Raw genomic sequence first — 20199 nt, forward strand, 5'->3', positions numbered from 1 at the left:
AGCAATTTTGCAAAGTTACAAAACTGACAGATTAGGTAAGCTCGATCGCGTTTCCCTTCGACGACGGAACCTCCTCCGAGATTATAAAACGACGCAACGATAAACGAATCGCGTAGAAATTTAATTTCCCAAGAAAATTTATCGATGGAGCGATGCAGCGATGCAGCGATTTGCACCATCGTGATACACCGCACAAATAAATGCTCGTACTTAGAAATATAATTATAACGATATTTCAAAATTGAATATCATTCGATAAGCAGTTGCTTTTAGCGACAACGTATACGCGTTATCGCATCCTGTTCATCTCTGTCCCGAAAATAACAAGATTTTTAAATCTTATTCGCTAACGGATACGTTCCGTAAATAAGAACGAGAAAGTATAAAACATAATTTCGTGCGAGCGATGCGAACACTGCTGTACACGCATCACAATGGTCGCTCTGTTCGCGAACGAACGCTTGGGCGTACACACGTAGCAGATACATCGTCCATGTACATTGTACTTACATATAACATCCCCGTCCATAAGTATCCGAATATTTACGTATTTACGGATTTATATCTTATGAACGAGAGCGTATGTATAATAATATGCCGAACAGGTCAAGTAATCCTTGACTTCGCTTGTAAGATTATACGTATATATTTTGTTTTTGCGTGACACCAATTGCCAGAGAAGAAAAAGCACGTTATATCTACAGTTACATCGAAGAGGATAGACCGCACGAAGAAAATCAAAGCAAAACAGCGCAAATGAAAAGGGACCGTGTAAACGCTGTCATTTCTCAGATGTCGATGACGGAAAGCTTGAACGATATTTTCACCAATTACTTAGAAAATACTAGAAAAAGATGTATAGTCGGTTGAGCCGATCATCCGGACGCTTTTATAATCGACGAGTAGGCGGCAAAAATAGCCGATTGATCAGCCTTAAATTTTTAATATTTTTTTTGTCTTTTCAATTCCTTTAATTTTAATCTTTCTTAATACGTAATATACTTACTTATAGCTATATATTTGCACGTAATATAACTATGACATAGAAAGTTAAAAATAATAATTGGCATTTATTGAAATGAACGAAGTAAGTATTCAGCAACTAGAGACTTAAGTCGTTATTTCCTAATTCCATCGTAAGAAAAATTCCTTAAGTCGAAGAAACAAGATGTAATAAAATAAATATGACAATGTTAACAAAATTTCTCTTTGGTTTCGTAATATTAAACAGACATAAAGACGCGTTCTACAGCGGTGTATGTATGTGGATATGGTATAGAATAAAATATTAAATTCATTAATTTTTCCAAAGAACTTTGTTCCTCTATTTAACGATCTTATTTCAAATTTCGAAATACCGTTACACGCGAGCGTGCTTTGAAACTTAACCGTACTTTCGATTTCTTGACACATCGAAATTCGTGAAAGAAATTACACAGCATTTTCGAATCTGACGAGACGCGATAAATCAAATACTAATTTTTATCATGTTATACGTTAAACCACGCGATTAAATACGCTATATCATACGATGAGATATATGTTTCCATTCGATGAAATATATCGTCTTAGTTGCTCTTGCGCGATTTAATAAAATCGGGGAAAAAATACCTTGAGAAAAGTACGATGTACCTTCAAAACGGAGATAGATGTGAGAATGTTCGTGTTCGCGTAGAAAAACAATTTAAAGCAGGTGACACACTCGACGTTATTCTTGCTCGAGCACCTATGTGTATGTAACCTCCTTGAGAGATTACAAGCCAATGACCTCGTATCTGATAGCGTATTGCGTGACAACGAGTATTCGACGCAAACGAACGTTTCTTCGCGGAAGGAAACGTTCTTTCCTTTTCACCCGCTGTTAAAACGAAACGTTTTACGAAAACTCGACCGTCGATTTTGACTACCGTTAAACTAAACTAAAACTAGCCAGATATATATGTTATATGTACATATAAAGAAGACAATTTTATGGTAATTATTTAGAAAAACGACGCGTTCTCGATTTCGATGATTCTTCTCGAAACTAAGACAGTCTGGCGGTAACGTATATGGAAAGCAGTCGTTCGAAACGTTGATTTCTACGACATATTGAAAAATTATAGAAGACTAAAAAGGAAACACCTAGCAGATCTCACAAAGGATATATCCTAACAAACACGATGATGGTACCCCATTGGGGGTAGCCACCCATATGATAATCAAACAGCTAAAAAATTCTACCAAATGTCCAAATTGGACAAATTGTGAATGTGAAATATTAAATAAAAAAAAAAAAATATTGAAAAATTATGGAAATGGAGAACGCGTAGCTCGTTAAGAATTACCAACGTTATCACGATTTTGCGTTGCTTCGAGTAACATGTAAATCATAGACGATATGTATCTCGTACGATGTGCGACAATAAGCATTTGCAAGGAAAAATTGGCGTCTCTTTGATATAAACTTTGAAAAAACTAATACTCGTGGCTTATGAATTTCCCGGAAGCAAGCATTGTCTTGCTACGAAGAGAAACCGATCGTGATTCGAATCCCAACTTCCACTTTTGCTCGCAACGTTGCCAGGTGATACATCATACATACTCGGTTTCACCCACGCGCAAACAAGCTAAGAATTACACAACGCGTAAACGCGACATCGTTGAAAAATCTCTTCTAGGCTTTCTCGTATGAACCGACTATGGTAACGAATCTCGTATAGAATATGTAACATTACGTTGAGTATCGTAAGTTACGATTCAATTACGAATTGAGACAAAGTACAAAGTACGGAAGGTTGTTAATTGCTCGGCAAGTTTGAGAAAATTCATCGACAGATGGATGTTTATCGATTTATCGATTGATATTTCGTGCAATGTGATTAAAACCGGTAAGATGCTCAAACGATGTATGTATCGCGAGGCTGCAGACGACGAAGACGGTAATGTCGTAAATTTCTAGTAGAGCTATTTGGTTCGATGTTCTGTTTCGTCGTTAACCGAAAAAATTGCGTTTCTCAAGACTTTCCTTGGAATATCTTAGGCTAATCCATAGACTAAGATTATAAGCTTCAGAATATTCGATGATAATTGAATTAAACGTCGCCGATCGCGAGAAAAAAATAACACGTATGTATAAAGAATCTGAAACTTGAAAATAAGTTTTAAACTTACAACGAGTATGAATAAGTCGCTGACACCGATTTATAAATAGATAAAAATGAAAAACCGAAAGAAAATGTGAAATAAATTAAAGACTTATTAACCGACGTTTAGTCTGAAATAGCGAATATCCATAGATATCGATAAATATCTAACGGGTCGGTTGAAATACGTAAATAAATAGATATAAAACTGCTGCATATATTACCAGTAAATAAGATGTAACAATCAAGACGATTATAAATGGCAATCTTACGTAACTTGTTTTTCGCTTATTAGTCTAATTAGAAACTCGGACTATGGTACGACTCTGTTATCGTTCGACATCGTCGTTCCTTATCCATAACTCGTTCTAGATTCGAAATTCATTTGCATTAATAATTTCGTGTACTTGACGGATACGTTAGAAGGCGCGAATTTTATGATTTTTGCATCTTTGAACGCAGTATTTCTTAAATAGCGAAAAACAGTCGGGCAACACCTGACAGAACCGTACTGCTTATTTGCTTCCTGTTAATTGTGCATGATTATAAAGAGAAAGGACATAACAGAGAACGCGGTTATTACGAATTCTACGACACGCCGTTGCCAGCAACGATCGCGACCTGGTTTGCACACCAAGTCTAATGTTTATTTATCAAGTTTACTGTTCGTCCTCTTTCCGGCCTAGTTATCGTGTCGTGCCACGTTTGCCGGGGAGTTTGAATCTCAAGAATAATCTTCTTTTGTTCACGAAACACTCGTTATTTTAGGCAGCGTTATGCACATTTGTTTCAAGGAAACATCGTCACAGTTAAATTCGACGATACGTCTACTCTGTGTAATCGATTAATACACATAGCTCGACGGTTTGAATTAGAAATTTGTACGAAGATCAAGATGCTCGTCTGACTCTAATACAAATTTCGTTGAATTTGGTTCAGTTTCCAACAACGATTAATCGGAACGGACAAAAACGACTTCGAGACGAACGAAGGAGATGTGACGTTCTTCGAGTAAACACTGCGCGAACACAGCGAGGGTGCTTCTCTTACGTATAAGAGAAAAACGCTGTAGAAACGTATAGATGGATTGTTGAAAGATCGTGGAAACAATGGAAGCCCCGTTAATACGATTCTGCGTTCGTCATGGTAGCTCGAGTACATTGCACCAAATACTCGACGCATCGTTAAATACCAGGAACTTGACACTGATCGTTGCAGAGATTGTACGTATACTTGGCAGAAACGTATGGTTGAAAAAAGTTATTTTATTCGACGCCGATTAACTAATTCAAAGTGATGATAAAAGACGTTAATTAATGAAATCGATTCACCGGGTTGGCTACTCCTTTTCCAATCTCTAATATTATTGTAAACATCGTAACGCTTTCGTTGCCGTTAATCGATTAAGTTGATTCCTGAAATATAGTTTCAACAACACAAGCATCGTCCTGAAAGTAATGCCCGTTTTGAAATAACAACGACACGAGCGTAGTTTTATTATATATAATTAAATATTTTCCAATACAACTACCACTCGTATTCCAACACTTGTCGCAACGTGAGACGAATTTCTGTATACCTTCGACAAACACTTGTTTTCCCGCCATGCCTTATTCGTCCAGAAACTCTTTCAATTTTGCAAAAACGATGGTAATCTGGATCGTTGGATCGTTTGATACGCTGATACGTAATGAATTCTCAGACACGTTTCTTCGGGTCTTTCGTAATGACAGACGGACGATCGAAACACTTACGATCACATACAGTTTCTCCACACGTATTGAACTCCCGCACCAGTCGTCTTACGAATAATTCGAATATAACCTTATTACGGTAAACTGCCGTAATTCGATGATTCAAAAGGTGAATTGTTTTTGAACGAGCGTATTAAGTATTGGGAAAACGTAAATCGTTATCGGCGGGATTTTCAATTTGCATGGCCGTTTTAAACGTATCGAACTACGACGACTCTGGTTAAGTACTTATAGATGAAATTTTTATTTTAAATAGGAATATCGTGCGACCTTCTGCAAGTACGTTTCATCGTTTTATACGGCTTTTATGGGTAAACGGGTATCACTTTCCGAGCGATCGTCGTAAGTACGTAGCTATGAGTTACGAAGGAAAAGATTGAAAGAACAAAGAAAATTCGTGCGGTCCTTCCTTAAACAAAGATCGAGAGTTACGAGTCGTAGAAAATCGCAGTTAATGGAAATGCTTTTGTATTAATAATCGTACATGTACGATTCCTATTCAATTATCCGCTACCGTCGTGAAGTGTACATTTGCTTGGTAAGTAGGATCTTTTTATTAATGGCCATTGCCGTGTGTACGGAACACCTGCGATGACTAACAGTACCACGCAGCTAACTATAATAAGACGCGACTATACTCAAACACTTACGTTATTACGCAGTAACATCGATCTTGCTCTTTACGAGTAGGTACTCGTACGTACAAACGCAGCTAGTCTGACTGCAGTGGAATCGAACTAACCGTTGCTCCACGCAAACAGATATCGATGCGTAAAAGTGTAGAATTTTTAATAAAAAATATCATTTGCCGATGGTATTTCAATCATCGAGTTGTTAATCGCGTTGAATTCACCCTTTCGAGAAATCGACGATACCAATTCTCGATCAGTTCGTCTCTTTTACACCGTTTTACAATCGTTTACCTTTACACGATTGTACCTCGAACGAATGAAATAGAAAGTAGGAACAAGGAAGCAAGAATAGAACGAACGCGCGTCATACGACGAGATACGTACGATAAAATGCCAAGAGAACAGGAAGTATGAAAACTAAATTGCAAATTGCAAAGTTCGTTACAGATTTGTTAATTCGTTGACGCGATAGAAAAGAAAGGTTGACGATCACTTTCCAATTTACCTGATTTTCCGATTGGCGGTTGACCAAGTCTGCTGAACCACCTGAGAAACCTTCTAGCGGTGGTGGCAGCAGGTGGTCTACATCCTTCGAGTATAACAACTCCATTATTGTTGTTGTTGTTGGAAGTTGGACGTTCGGACGGAGATGCTCTGCTGTACGGCGACATCCAAGCTGTGGTAGTGCTTTGGATAGTGGTACCTTTGACGGTAGTAATGGAACTGGTTATTTTAGCCGGGTGCAGCACCCAATCTTCCGAAGCGACGGGCATTTGTCTCGTCCTCTCGTCGGACGAGTGAAAGACAAACCCGCAGAATGGAAAAGTCATTCAAGGTTTTACACCCTTCCGCGAAGATAAGATTATTTAGGAAACTCGAGCAAATTTCCTATATGGTTTCGGAGGACGTGGCATAGGCGTATCGACGATAAGTTCGGCAACGTACGATCACGAAATTCAATGTACACCTTTTGTCTTTCCTAGTTTTTTCTTACTTGTGTAATTCATAACCAACCGGCCGATTCCGATGTTCGACGTTTCCTTTAAACTCGGCCAGCGAGTTTTTTCTCACGAGTCGCCAGCAAGAGAACGTACAAGTATAGGTACATATTTTCTTGTGCGCGCGCGTACCTCAAGTTTCGCGGTCGTCGCTTCCAACTTTATCTATGTTGCTCGGATGTTTGCTTTAGCAGCTAACAGTCACGTGCTTCCCCTTAACTTGTTGCACATACCTCGACGACTCTTTCTGTATTCTAAATGCGCCCTTGCTCGTCCGATCGATCCAAAGTCATGGCTGTTCCTTCGCTGCTGATCCTCTCTGCTGTTCGATGCAGTCGATTACCGTCGAACGACAAACGGAATTCGTATCTTCGTCGGATTTTCTTATTTTTTCTGCAAACGTAATACGGAGAATACGGAGGAATAGAAAGGACGAATCACATCGGATTAACTAGTTCTTTGTAAATTCTCCCGACGTCTCCCGCGTAATATGTACGTTTTCTTAAAATTCTTATCAAAACGAACGACCTATTGGATTTATTTGGTACGTTATAAGGTACTTAGTTTTCATTGCAGCCTTTCTGAGTAATACTATGCTACCGCGGAATGGTAGTATCCAGGTAAATTATGCGGATAGGAAAAATAGTCTACGCGTATTTAAAATCGAACGCTCGATCGATCGAAGCAACGACTTTTGTTCCCGATCCGAAGCAACGCTTTCCGAAGATCCTTGATCTTCCGCGCATCGGAAAGATAGAAGAAATACACGGCACGAATTTGTCCTTAAGTAGGATTATTGCACTTTGTCCTACTTCGCTCGATCCAATCTAGTCTCGATTAACGGTTTCTCGCGGACCTACGTAAGAATCTTTTCGTAGACGTTTGCAGGAATCGAACGAACAAAGTTTCCTACGATCGCGGCATCACAGTACGTTCCAAGTATGTATAGGGAAAAGGATGGCATTCCTGAATATTTCTTGTCCCTCCGAAGCGTAAACTCTTGGAGACTACACTGTCGGCAAAGCGTTTGGAGGTCGAGGTTGATCTCTCGCACTGGCGAACGTTGCTCGGTCGGTCACGTAGTTGCCGCATTATCCGTGTTTCGTTGCGCTATCATCAGCGACTACGTATTACCGTCGTTCTCGTCTTCGACGTCGTCGTCGACGCATACGGTTCATTCGATTCCGATAAGCTAACTTGCCGCCACTCCTATTCTTTCCTTCTTTACTCGCAACGAGCAATATTCCTTTCGATTCCCTCCCAGAGCTATGTACCGGACGTAGAGCAAGAGAAACGAATACACGAATAAACGAATGTCGTTCGATCGGTAGGATGCGTTCCGACAAAGACTTACGCGATACGCGCACTAATTTTCACTTGGAAATGCACAGGCGATCGAAGTTTGCGCACAACAGGTAGAATCGGATCGTCGATCTTGTCGAGTCACGTCCGAAAAACACCATTTAACCCATATTGAGAGACGTCGTGAACGTAGGCCTCGATTGCACAATTTCATCCGGCTGGCGAGAAATTCAGCGGCGATAAGGAGGAAAACGTAGAAGCGCGGAGAGAACGTTGCCAACGAGTCGATTCTAACCACACGTCTCTCGACCTGACGACAGACTCGAACTGCCACCGACCAACCGACCGACCACGACCACCACTTCTCTCGACGCTGTCTCTGCCAACTTGCTTCTTCGTGCTCCTCTACCACTCCTCTTGTCTACTGCCGGCCTTCTTCCTTCTACCTCCCTCTTATTTTCTTTCTCTTTTCGATCCGCGTGCGTGTTCGTGTATCCATGCACGCGTATACCTTCACCACGGCGTAACACCGCGACACCCGCGTTACCACTACCGGTACACTGTCGCTAACTGCCCCACCACACCGCTACTTTTTCTTCAGTCAACTCCCTCTCGCACTCGCTACTTCGTAACTGTTTCTTTATCTTCTCTTTCCTTCCTTCTTCGTTACTCGCGTAGCTTCGTTACTCTTACTGCACTTTTGTTAACGAATACAGTTCAGAAATGTCGAAACGAATACAGCTGGAGGTATATTTGCGACAACTTGCCGCTCTCTGGCACAGCAACACGTTGTCGTCGTGTTCCACCGTGCTGACGTTTACGTTGAACGTGTTTCCACATTGCGATACGATGGATGTGACGCGCGTGTGTACAGAAGTACTTACGAGCGTGGACGCGATTCGTAGGCTAGCCACGCACGAGTGGACGAACGAAGGTAGACGCGAAAAACATGGAAAATTGGAGTAAAAGGGATAAGCGCGTGATACTCAGCTGATGCAATGCGACTGTCAGACAGAACCACGATCTTCTGTAAGTGTGTAATCTCCATAACGTGACTTTTCGCCGCTCACCCTCAAACTGTTCCCCCTTGTTTACTTGTAGATACATATATATATTGCCGCGTAATCGTCCACAACGCGTCAGAAAATCTATCATACGTGTTTATTCTTCATCGTTCTTTTTGTTTAACTCATACTCGCCAGCGTACATATTCCACGTATTCTAACGAGCTTATTAAAAGCTTATACCAAATAGCGAAATGTCCAGAGTTCAGGTATTGGAAAATTATCGGACTTGCGGCAAAGATAGCGCTAATGATTTTCAAGATTGGTGCGTTACGCGTTAAAAACCTTTATTTAAAGGCAACTTGGCGAATAATTAGTCAGAAAAAATGCAATGTAACCACCTACGCGATTTCATAAGGGTCTTCCAACGATTTCTTTTTGCGTTCAACAGAACATCGTTTACGTTGAAAATGGAAAGTCGTCTTTATTATTCGGGCGAAGAGCGTAACCGCCCGTTCTAGAGACGAAGTAAAAACAGAAAGCGTGTCCGATCGAGTTCACTGAGACTTCACGCCTCTTTCCTTTCCTCTTTATTCGTTTATATTTTTCGTAAGTTGCAAAAGCTCTTGAACACAATGGGCACAGATATAATTTAAGAGGGGAACTAATTATTTTAATTCCATTTAATTCGTCGCTTCTGCCGAAACCCTAATCGAGAAATATACACAAAAGAGGAGTAAGAAATATTACATAATACACGTTGATTAATGACATTTGAAGCACCTATCAATAGCAATGTAAATACGTTCAATATCGTAAAACGCTGTACAAACATTCAAAGTAAAAAACCAAAACATTGTATCGTTAAATCGAAGATGATTAAAAACATTAACTCTCTTCTGTTTTTCAAGATTATAACGAATGAGTCGACGTTGTTTAATTTATATTATCATTACGCAGAATTTTTATTTAGATTTTGTATTGCCAGTGACTGAAAATATGGTCGAATATGTACCAGTAAAAATACGCAATTATCGTTAAATCGATAGGCCGATCGGGTATGTGTGTATTTCGAGATCGGTCATGGAGATTGCTTCGCGCTAATGAAATTAATTTATACGATTTTCTACCAAAAATCCTGAGAGATGTCGATAAACATCTATTATCGAATATGCATTTACGTTTAAAGAGAGAGGAAAATCTAGATGTCTAGCGCGGATGTTGATTGGCATCGTCAGTCATGAGGTGCGACTGACACAGAGATCCCAGTAATAAATCGTAAAACGGTTGCCGGTACGGGTACGGTATACTCTGCATAAAAATAGAGGCGCCACCGAGGATTCCGTAATGAGCGTAAGTTATGCAACGCAATAAGGACAGTGCCCTCCGTATGCGGATAACTTCGGGAATTTCCGTTTCTGTACGTACGAGTAAACTTCATAAAGAGGGCGATACTTGTTCTAACGCGTCGCTAATGTATTTTGTTTAGTCTTGTAGTTTCTTTCAACAACTTTACCTCGTCCGAATTCTACTGCTCTAACTTGAAATCTTTCCACTTCCCTTTGATCGCTCGACAATGGCTAACTTTGAGCAAAGGCGAGGAAAGGAATTATGTATATACACCGATGAGATCGTCGCGAACCGTCCGATCCTCCGTATCGTTTGTTCTCGTGGAAAAAAGTAACATATCGATATTCTGGATTATTTGTCACAGACGAGATACGTAAAAAATTCATTTCATTGCGTAAGTGTCCCTACCTTTGTAAGCAGAAATGTCGCAGCGTAATATGTTGCGAAGATCGTCAGCATAGGGTACATGACTTCTATTCGATTCCCGTGTATCGTGTAACTTGGAAAAATATCTTCGTTAATACCGGTGATCATTAAAATACACACTTGACCTAGAATACCCATAGGTGAAACGAATACAAAGGCGAGGTTACAGAAGGTTCGAACGACGAGGAGGAAAAACCAGGATGACAAAGAGAAAGACGTTGTTGGCAACGGTTCAAAGCGCAGTTCGACCTAACTAAAATACTGCAGTGCTCCACTACGTGTCGCATACCAGGTGAAAATATTGCGGAACTGCTAGCTTACGAATTAAGAATATATATCGTGTAATCGACGGTATAACGCGATTATCGTCGTACTTTCTCCGCCAAATCGAATACCAACTCACAAATTTGTCAATTACTCGCAACTGTTAGGGATTTACCGAACTAGTCAGATAACGATCGCCAATTCAAATTTCGGCGATTTAAAAATTTATATCGTCAGATCCGATCGTATCATACCGTAAAAATAAAGACTTCGAGATTTGAAAATATTTGTAAATAGAATATAACTATATTGTCTACTTTAAAATTTTGAAAATGACGTAGTTACAACAATGCATAGACAGAGGTGGGTAATTTTTATGAAAAAGCTGAATCGGTAGAGCGATCATGTAAATACATCCAAGCAGGATTTCCACTCTAATAACGTTAACACAGTAGTTGGAAGGTGCGCGTAGTAACAACAGTAGTAGGAATCAACAATGCTAGACTACGTCAAAGATTTTAGTAATTTTCGTGCAACCAGGCACTACGCGAACAAGCATACCTTGTTGCTCGCCATTCGAAGGTACCTACGTTACCAACCATTAACCAGCGACAGCGAACGATCGTGCCCGACGGATAATGCTTTTCAAATCTGGTATTTACGATCGAAACATTTCTTTCGTCCTTTATTTTATCTCGCAAAAATTGAAAAATATGATATTCCGATGGAACGCAAAATTTTAAAGATAAAAAATAACATAACACATGTATAGAAAAGCATGGTAGGGAGATTTTTTCCCGCTTCCCTTCCTTAAATCCTGTGGATTGTCGAAGAAAATCATGACTCGTCTACGACGGAAACTCCTAGCAATGAAATCATTTTCGCGTATTATAGGGAAGATTTACGGGAAGCTACACACTTTCCTTTTTTACCATAGAAATTGTGAAAACAATAGTCCTTACACAACAAATTATACGTCGCACGGCACAAAGAATACTTGTTTCTTGCGATTGTTTTCTCCCTGTCTTCTTTTGAAAGAATACATTACAAGATAAATTTTACAATAGAAAATAATCACGTATACATACATATAATTAAATATACAAAATATATATGCCCGGAATTAAATGGAGTAAAATCTGCTTACAGTAAAGAAAAATAGCGACAAAGAGATAAAGTTGGCATCGTCGTATAATGGATTTTCTTTGTCCTTCTAAAGAAACGTAAACGTAAATATACATACATATCGATAACTTTATCTCAACGTTACGAATTTCAACCTTCTTGTATTTAAGCAATCGATATGAACGAAAAGATTTAACCGAAATACCCTTTTCCTTAATGATATTTGCTTTAACGAAACAGACGCTATGTTAGCGACAGTGTCGATCTGTCGCGAAGATGCTGAAAAAGTATTTTCGTTTAAAGAAAGGAATTATTACGATGATAAAGTAGTGGAAGTGTGTAAATAAATAAAAATTCGTTCCTAGGTTTTATTGGACCGAGTGCGTCCAACTTTCTCACATATCGTATGACCAGCTTGAATTTCGCTCGAAAGATCGGTCGCCCGGATTCGTAAAACAATAGAAATAGAATTTGAAATTGAAACCTGTAGTTGGTAAATCAATTTAGATAATAAATGTCTTTCGTCGCATAAAATTCACATGGCGCGTACGTATATACCTACATATATGCCTGGAAATTCTCATGCGTCTGTTCGTGTCAGTTTAGAAACGGCTCTACCAATGTATAGAACACAGCGATCGATGAACGAACCAAGCAGAATGGTCACGCGATACGAAGCAATTTTCAACTGGTTTGTCGAAAAAATGTAGTAGTCTGGTAACGATCATTTCGTTAGTCGTGGTTGTAGTGTTCGGCTAAATAACGATAAGAATAATTTACTTATCTACCTACCTTTTCTTCTAGAACACAAGATAAGAAATAGAAAAAACGCTATAATAGTTGTACCTTTGATTTAGTTATCCTCGTACGTACTACCGTTTATCGTATTGAACGGTATACGTACGTGTGTGTACAGAAAAAGATCATAACGAATTACTTTTTTAAATCTTTATAGCTTATCTTAATACTTTATAATCGCTACAATTTTATAATCTCTACCTCTACGTTTTACAATTTCGATATCAGACGAAAAAGATAATAGCCAATGAGAATGCAAACCGTTTGGAATTATAAAAACATCGTAGAAAACATTTTAACATGACATGGAAATCGTTTAGGCGATTGCTGTAAAAAAATTCGCCGATGAATCATTCTGTTCTGTTCTGACTATTCTGCGTAGAACTTGTATCCATTGTAACGCACCGTCCGTTCGACGTAAAGTAGCACACACAATAGCCACAAAGATTACCTTTACGCTCATCTACATATGTACGTAGCTGTTTTCGTAAGAACCACGAATCCTAAGTAAAAACGATAATACTATTTGGACGTAGCTACGCCGTAAAAGAGGTTTTATTTATTCGAGACTCGTCGACCTTCGAAGCCTTGTTCTTTCAGAAGGCGAGTCGATGCAACAACACCCGTAAACGTTTGTCTATTGTTACAAATATGTTGGAATTAAGAAAATAATCGCGATGATTCGAGAAAGGCTTTTTATTTATACGCAAACGATATTTTATAAAGGCGAAACAATGTGTTTCTGTGCGTTCAGAGTAACCAAAGGCGAAACCGAAACCGAAACCGAAACCGAAACGTACGTTAATAATAGAGAAGAGACAAGGAAAGGATAAAGATCTTTAAATTTAATACGGCGATGGTTGGGTGAGAAATGGCAGCGTACAGTTCTGTCGCATCGAGACTTTCCACGGTGCTTCCGTGTTATCATAATTAAACGAATTAACGAGCGCGCGTTTTGCTTCTTAGCTTTGTTTCAACTTAAAAGGCGAGAACGTGCAAGATTAACACGAAGCGTGGCCAATGTCGATTGCGATGAAGAAAGATATAAAACTTCATAAACGTAATTATCCTTCTATCGTTATACTTCTACCGACTTATATCTTCGATGCTGTACGACTCAAAAATAATCCGATCGTGCGAATAGCACCGTATTTCACGAATTTCATTTATACGTAGCGTTTATATTTGGCATTTATCTATATCTCGGTATATGCACATAGGCGCGGTAAATCCTTCTTATTTCCACAAACCTCGCAATTCTGACACGTACCTTCTTGGTTGGAGTTGTTAACGTTAGGGTTAGGATGAGAAGTCAAAGAGGACGGTGTCTCATCCTCGGCGACGCCCATCGTTGTTGCTGCCGTTTGCTGATGATGCGTCTCCACTTCTGTAGCCTCTTCGCACCTGCAGAATAAAGACATTCAGAACTTTATCGTTCTTCGCGTCAGTGTGCTTTTCCTACGAGTACTTGCAAATAGTCGCTGTTTATGTACAGCAATTGCAATTTGAATGTTAACGATCAAACTACGCAAAATCCGTTATTGTTATCCGGTGCATAAATAAAGTACAATTTTATGGGAAAAAAAGTTCAATATCAATCACACGATATGTGTTGGCTAATATATACCTTTCCCTTGATCTTTGCACACGAATGAAGAAAAAGCTGGGGAATATTTGCGTCAATCCTCCACACATATATATATGTATATATTCCTCGAAATAGAGCGACATTTCTAAGCAATCGAATTTCCAGCCGAGACAGCATTTTTCACCAATCGCTTTCGTACCTTTGCAGATGGAAAGTGCTTACGTAAAACTTGGTTTTACTTGGAGCGACAGAGTCAAGGACCCGATGTTAGTCAAACTGTAAAGCGTTACGAGCGCGAATTCGCGTAAACCAACATTTACGTTTAATCGTAGCGTCGCGTGTAACTTGAAACTCATTGATATCGAACAACGTAAGGAAGAGAGATGCGCGTAAACGTGTCTTTGTCGTTAGCGCGTTGTACGATCCTCTATTTTCGTTGCTAATTCCAATATAATCTCAGGTGTTTGATGACAGAACTGTGCATAATAAGAGACTTTGTAAACATCGAGTAAATATTGTCCTCGATCGATACACCCGTGACACGATGTCACATTTAAGTAACCAAGCTCTATCGTGTTAATTTTAGAAAACAATATGTATATAAACATTGTGTAACGTCACTGATTTAACGTCGAAATGTTAATACAATGCAAATACATCGAGACTTGTAAGGAGTCGTTGTAAAGTATCGGGTATCGACCATTTATCATTTATCTGTCGCGACACGACTTAATTTATCGCCGGCACGATCCTGTTTCGACGCGTATAATTTCTAATTAAAAATATCCATTTCCTTAAAATTTTGTTTCTACAGTCTTTCAAGGTAACAACCTCTGATCTTTGTAAACAGAGGATAAAATCGAAAGTCGGCTAGATGCAAATAACGATGTATCGGTTGAAAAGGAAGTTTGTCCTGGAAAACTTTCGGTTGAAGAGGAAGAGAAAAGGAAGTCCGAGTGCTAACGATCGTATCGTATCATGTACTATCTAATAACGCATTCGTACGATAAGACAAATTTGCGCTAAAAAAAAAAAAAAAAAAAAAAAATGAAAGACGTGGATTGGTAAGTTGGCGCGATATGACGCGTTCAACGAAATAAGAAAGAGAGGAGAATATCGCGGTGTCTCTAACGGTATATTGACCTCTGCAATGCCGATCGCCGTAAACACATATTCTATATCTCGCACGTGACTATGTGCTTTGCTCGTCGAGTTTTCATGTCGCAAATCGCAATGCTTCTTTCACATCTACGGCATTACTTCGTATATACATACATACGCAGTTCCAATATGCAAACGCCGTTTCTCAACGAGATCCGAAATTCATTTGTAACTTAATACTTTTACACAATTTGTGCACGGGCTAATGGCGTGGTTGCAATCCCAATCGAAGAAAAATTGCGCGTTATTTCGTGTACATCGTCGTCTCGACGGAAACCGTACGCCACGGAATTAGCGAAAATTCAATCAACTACGAACAAATTGAAAAAAGTAGATATGTATATAGGTTGGTTCGCGTGGTAAAGCAACGTTATCGTTTGCTCGCGAAGCTTGGTTCGAAAGGCTAGCAGGTTGAACAGAGGCAACCGCGACAAAGATACGTGTTCCCTATGTAGCGAAACAGGCTCTTCTCCGTTGATTCGAGCAAGACTCGCCGGGTCGTTTCTCCTTCGGCCAACGACCGTCTCTCTACGTCTCTACCTTTAGTTTCAGCCGCTCCCTTTACGCGTGCCTCTACGTAAATGTGATACCTTCGAACTAAATCCGTACGTTCAAATCGCACATCCCTTCGGAATGGCGAGCATCGCTCCGAAACGAGCGATGTCGCTTCAAAAAATTCTCCTTGAAAATATATCGTATCAGAAATATTTGAATAGTATTCAATGTCGAATTTATACGATTGAATAGATATGGTGATACGAATAGAATAAAAACTGACTGGTATCTGCGATAATCTAGATGGCACCTTAATTTCTATATGACAACAAGGGCAACTTGTTTGTACTTAGTAAGAATAGTAGTAGGACATAGTAAGAATGTTTATATCGTAAAATAGATCAACAAGAATGAAATTCCTTTTACTAAAATAATTTTACGATCAATGAGATTTCATCAAAGTAACAGAAAGGCAGATTAACATTTTTGCAACAGATTCTCTGCAACGTAAAAATGGTATGAAAACGAATACGTTCAAATATGGAAATTACGAAGAAGATATGGAGAGGGCAGTTGATCTTACGGATAACGAGGTTTGTGTGTTATAGCGTAGCTTTTGTAAAAAAATAAAAAAAGAAAAAAATAAAACAAGAAACGTCTGTTGGCAATCGAATGTATTTTTAGCAATGGTACAGACGATTGAAAAATGAAGGTTGATAAAATAAAATTTGAAGCCGAAACGACGAGAATGACGTTTCCGTGGAAGAACGAGATCAAGGAACGAGAAGTTGCGGAGCTTTTGAAAAGACGAGACCGGTTTTTCACTGGCGTTCCTATCACATATATACATAGATGTGTTATCCTATATATATACATAGATGTGTTAGCACAAAAGTTTAGAATGACATTGTTGATAAAGCGCATGATAGTATGCGTATGAAGAGACGTGTGTGCGGATTAAGCGCGAACATACACAAAGGGTTATGTATTGTGCAAAATTCAATGTAAATTTACAATATTTTCTGCTTGTATCGGCAGTTTTTCATACCGTCTACGAGGACAATCTTTTCCACTGTCTTATGCTCGATGAAGAGCTGTCGCGACGGATGCAATGCTCGCTGGCAACGAAACCCTTTCTTCTCCTTTCGCCATAATTTTCTCGTGAAATCCGGTACGCAACGAACGCCGTGTATTTTCCAAGACACACCGTACTCACATCTTAATACGCGACTCCGTCTTGAAACTGCATTCGTAGGCCCGGTATTCGATGCTTCGACGTTAGAATCGAGTCAACTCTTTGCCGACGATGTTACTCTCGATCTTTGATATTTCACTGTATTCCACTCACTCACCACCGCTCTCCCCTCGGCCCTCGAATAAGATAGACAATATACTCGGCCGAGTTACAGACTACAGACCTACCGAGCCACCAGCTATCGTCCCGAGTTCCGGCCAGTTCTCGATATCCCTTTTCCCCGCGCCGAGTACCCTTTACTTTTCAGTTCAATTATCTATTGATTCGTATCCAATATTAAATTTCTTTTTACTTCAATCACTCAAGTCACTTGCCTTGATAAAATCGCGCGATACCTTTTTGTGAACACCAACAAACTATGAAAATCGTGAATACGATCTGGTATTGACAAATACGTCGCGGCGTCGCGACACTGTCGACTAAATTTTACTTAGCCACCAGCTGGCGCCACGTTGCGATGCCTCGCGTCTTTTAATTCCTAAAAATATTCCCATTGAACAATGAAATATATATGCATTTCGCATCTGAGCTTTTTTCTATAGAATTTTCATAGCGATATATCACATAGATGTTACTTTTCTAAAATTTTACTTTTCTCCAGTTTTACATTTTTCAATGGTATAAATTCGTTTGTGTTTGAAAAATGAGAAACACGTGTGGCTCAATATGCCTGGATCAATTTGATTTAGACTTCCTTATACTTTGACTCGCTTCGATACATTTCAAATAATTGAAATCTTTTTATACAAATATATATTTATAGATTTAACGAAAAATCAAAACTTTTAGTTCAATTATTTTATTTTTCGTGTATAAGAATAAACTCGATATTTTCATCGTTATAATGCAATTTATATTATTAGAGTTGATAATTCAATAATTCGGAGAGAAAACATTTATTCTATATTCGTGTTAAATCTTACACAACTTATTATTATAATATTTAATTATATTTTTCTGTAGACAAATATTTTTGTTATAGATTGAAATAATAAAAGATTAGCAAAAATTGTATAAAATTATTTAATAAGAAAAAAGGTTACGTTCTCGAGTTTATTGCGTATTCCATGATCTATACTATTAAATTTATATGTAATTTTTTGATATTCTACGTCCTATCTATTGAAAAGTATGGCGGGTTTGTTTGAATTAAACCATAAATAGTGCTTATACAAGGTAACGTTTTTTATACATCACATTAGGGTATTAAATACCATTGTTACAAAACGTGCATAGATTTACAAAGTTTTTTATAATCTATTTATTAAGTTATGCTTGTTAATTAAATATTTAGATTAAACTTTTCATAAGGTGATTATTATAATATTTAATCTAACCTAAAATAATATATTTTTATAGGATATAGGAGAATTAGTTATAAATAACCTAAACAAATACAAAACCTACTCCTAAACCAAAGACAAATACAAGAAATTTTCAATTTTTAGAATGATTGAGAAGCCCTAAATTTATAATATTTGTAATTCTATATATCTTATTACATTATGGATAATATATTTGGAAAAGAAGACTCTGGAAATGAAAGCGAGCATGTAGATGTTGAGGAAAAGGAAGAAAAAGTTAGTTCTTCGCAAGATTCTGTAATCAAAGATATAGAAACGGTGGATGTTGATAATATACAAGTTAAGGTATGTCATTAGGATGCTATATCGCTAAGCTAATATTTTCATTTGTTCGTTTATTTATTCATAATATTAGGTAGAATTTGATGCAATGAGTTCACAGTCACAGTCGGATGGAGAAGAAATAGAAAGTAATTTGTTATGCGACGAAGTCACAGAATTGGAAGATCAATTGGAAATTGTTAAACATGAAATTGAAAGTAAAGAAGAAGAACAAGCTAGGGAAGATATATTTGAAAATGACATAGTATTGCCTCATGCAAATCCAACAAGTGTTAAGGAAAGAAGAGAAAGTAAAGAGAAAAGTAAAAAAGAATTAGAAGAAGAAGAAAGAGAAAGGATGCAGTATGTACTTAAATTTTTTGCAGTTTTTGAATATGTATATTCTGCAGAATATATATTATTTTATACATAGATAAAATATTTCTTTTTCTTCAAAGAGTACTAGTGTCAAATTTTACGGAGGATCAATTGGACAGATATGAAATGTATAGAAGAGCAGCTTTTCCAAAAGCTGCGATAAAAAGAGTAATTATGTTTCTCTTACATTTTTTATACTATGTTTTTTTAAATGTATTTCATAAATTATATGCCATATTCCAGATCATGCAAACTATAACAGGTTGTTCAGTGTCACAGAATGTGGTCATTGCTATGTCTGGTATTGCAAAAGTGTTTGTTGGAGAAATAGTAGAAGAAGGTGATACTTAAATCTTCTGTTAACATCTCTAATGAGTTAAATTATTTCCTTTAATTCAAATATGATTATTAAATTAGCTCTTGACGTTATGGAAGCTCATCAGGAATCAGGTCCTTTACAACCGAAACATTTAAGAGAAGCAGTTAGAAGATTAAGACTTCAAGGACAAATTCCAAATGGTCGTGCTAATAAAACATTCTTCCGATTATAAGTATTCTTTAGCATAATTATTTAAAACTGTGATTTAAAACAAATGTCTTTAATAGGTTAAAAAGTTGAGTAAATATTTTTGTATAAAAAGGTGTGATATATACACGATGTATTAATATCTATACAGAAAGTTATTCGAATGAGAACAAATACAGCTTCTCATACATGCACACACAGAGTGAGACATACAGTTAACAACATAAAATAAATTTTTGCTATTGATTATATAATTTTATAATTGTTTTATATTATTAGTATTATTTCCGTCAAAATGGCTTTCTCGCGTTTCTCTATTTTCTACCATCGTTTGGTATTATCAAACGAAATTTTACAGTAGCGTGCCAGGATTGATATATTTATGTTTAAACT

At 37.9% G+C, this 20199-nt stretch overlaps 2 protein-coding genes across 7 annotated transcripts in view; one reads left to right on the forward strand and one right to left on the reverse strand.

The window, feature by feature from the left end:
- Window positions 1–17683, reverse strand: part of LOC117211872 (serine/threonine-protein kinase tricorner) — a 45379-nt gene extending 27696 nt beyond the window's left edge. The window contains exons 1-3 of one of the 5 annotated variants that reach the window (XM_033456150.1): window positions 14406–14524; window positions 14049–14182; window positions 6017–6214 (exon numbers count right to left, since the gene is read on the reverse strand). In XM_033456150.1, the coding sequence (XP_033312041.1) occupies window positions 6017–6214; window positions 14049–14182; window positions 14406–14509 (436 nt within the window). In that variant the 5' untranslated portion in view covers window positions 14510–14524. Of the gene's footprint in view, window positions 1–6016; window positions 6215–6742; window positions 8316–14048; window positions 14183–14405; window positions 14525–17070 lie in introns of those variants that run through there. The other 4 variants (XM_033456139.1, XM_033456142.1, XM_033456137.1 and 1 more) reach the window with 4 other exon arrangements.
- Window positions 17684–18355: 672 nt separating this feature from the next.
- On the forward strand, window positions 18356–19911 carry LOC117211876 (transcription initiation factor TFIID subunit 11). Of its 2 annotated transcripts, none has more exons than XM_033456161.1 (6): window positions 18356–18453; window positions 18726–18926; window positions 18997–19265; window positions 19361–19448; window positions 19524–19620; window positions 19698–19911. In XM_033456161.1, exons 2-6 carry the CDS (start codon window positions 18783–18785, stop codon window positions 19829–19831), a joined length of 732 nt encoding a protein of 243 aa, XP_033312052.1. In that variant the 5' UTR covers window positions 18356–18453; window positions 18726–18782; the 3' UTR covers window positions 19832–19911. The 2 variants fall into 2 exon arrangements, with proteins under 2 accessions (XP_033312052.1, XP_033312051.1); XM_033456160.1 differs by lacking the exon at window positions 18356–18453 and adding an exon at window positions 18486–18588.
- The last annotated feature ends 288 nt before the right edge of the window (window positions 19912–20199 follow it).

This window comes from Bombus bifarius, unplaced genomic scaffold (genome assembly GCF_011952205.1).
Source record: "Bombus bifarius isolate JDL3187 unplaced genomic scaffold, Bbif_JDL3187 scf7180000008263, whole genome shotgun sequence".
NCBI classification, from domain to species: domain Eukaryota; kingdom Metazoa; phylum Arthropoda; class Insecta; order Hymenoptera; family Apidae; genus Bombus; species Bombus bifarius.

Bases quoted from the DNA above. Each gene is read 5' to 3' on its own strand.
- LOC117211876 (XM_033456161.1), top strand. From the start codon at position 18,783: ATGGATAATATATTTGGAAAAGAAGACTCTGGAAATGAAAGCGAGCAT. The intron at 19,449-19,523 runs GTAATTATGTTT...GCCATATTCCAG, and splicing joins CAAAAGCTGCGATAAAAAGA to ATCATGCAAACTATAACAGG. The intron at 19,621-19,697 runs GTGATACTTAAA...TTATTAAATTAG, and splicing joins TGGAGAAATAGTAGAAGAAG to CTCTTGACGTTATGGAAGCT.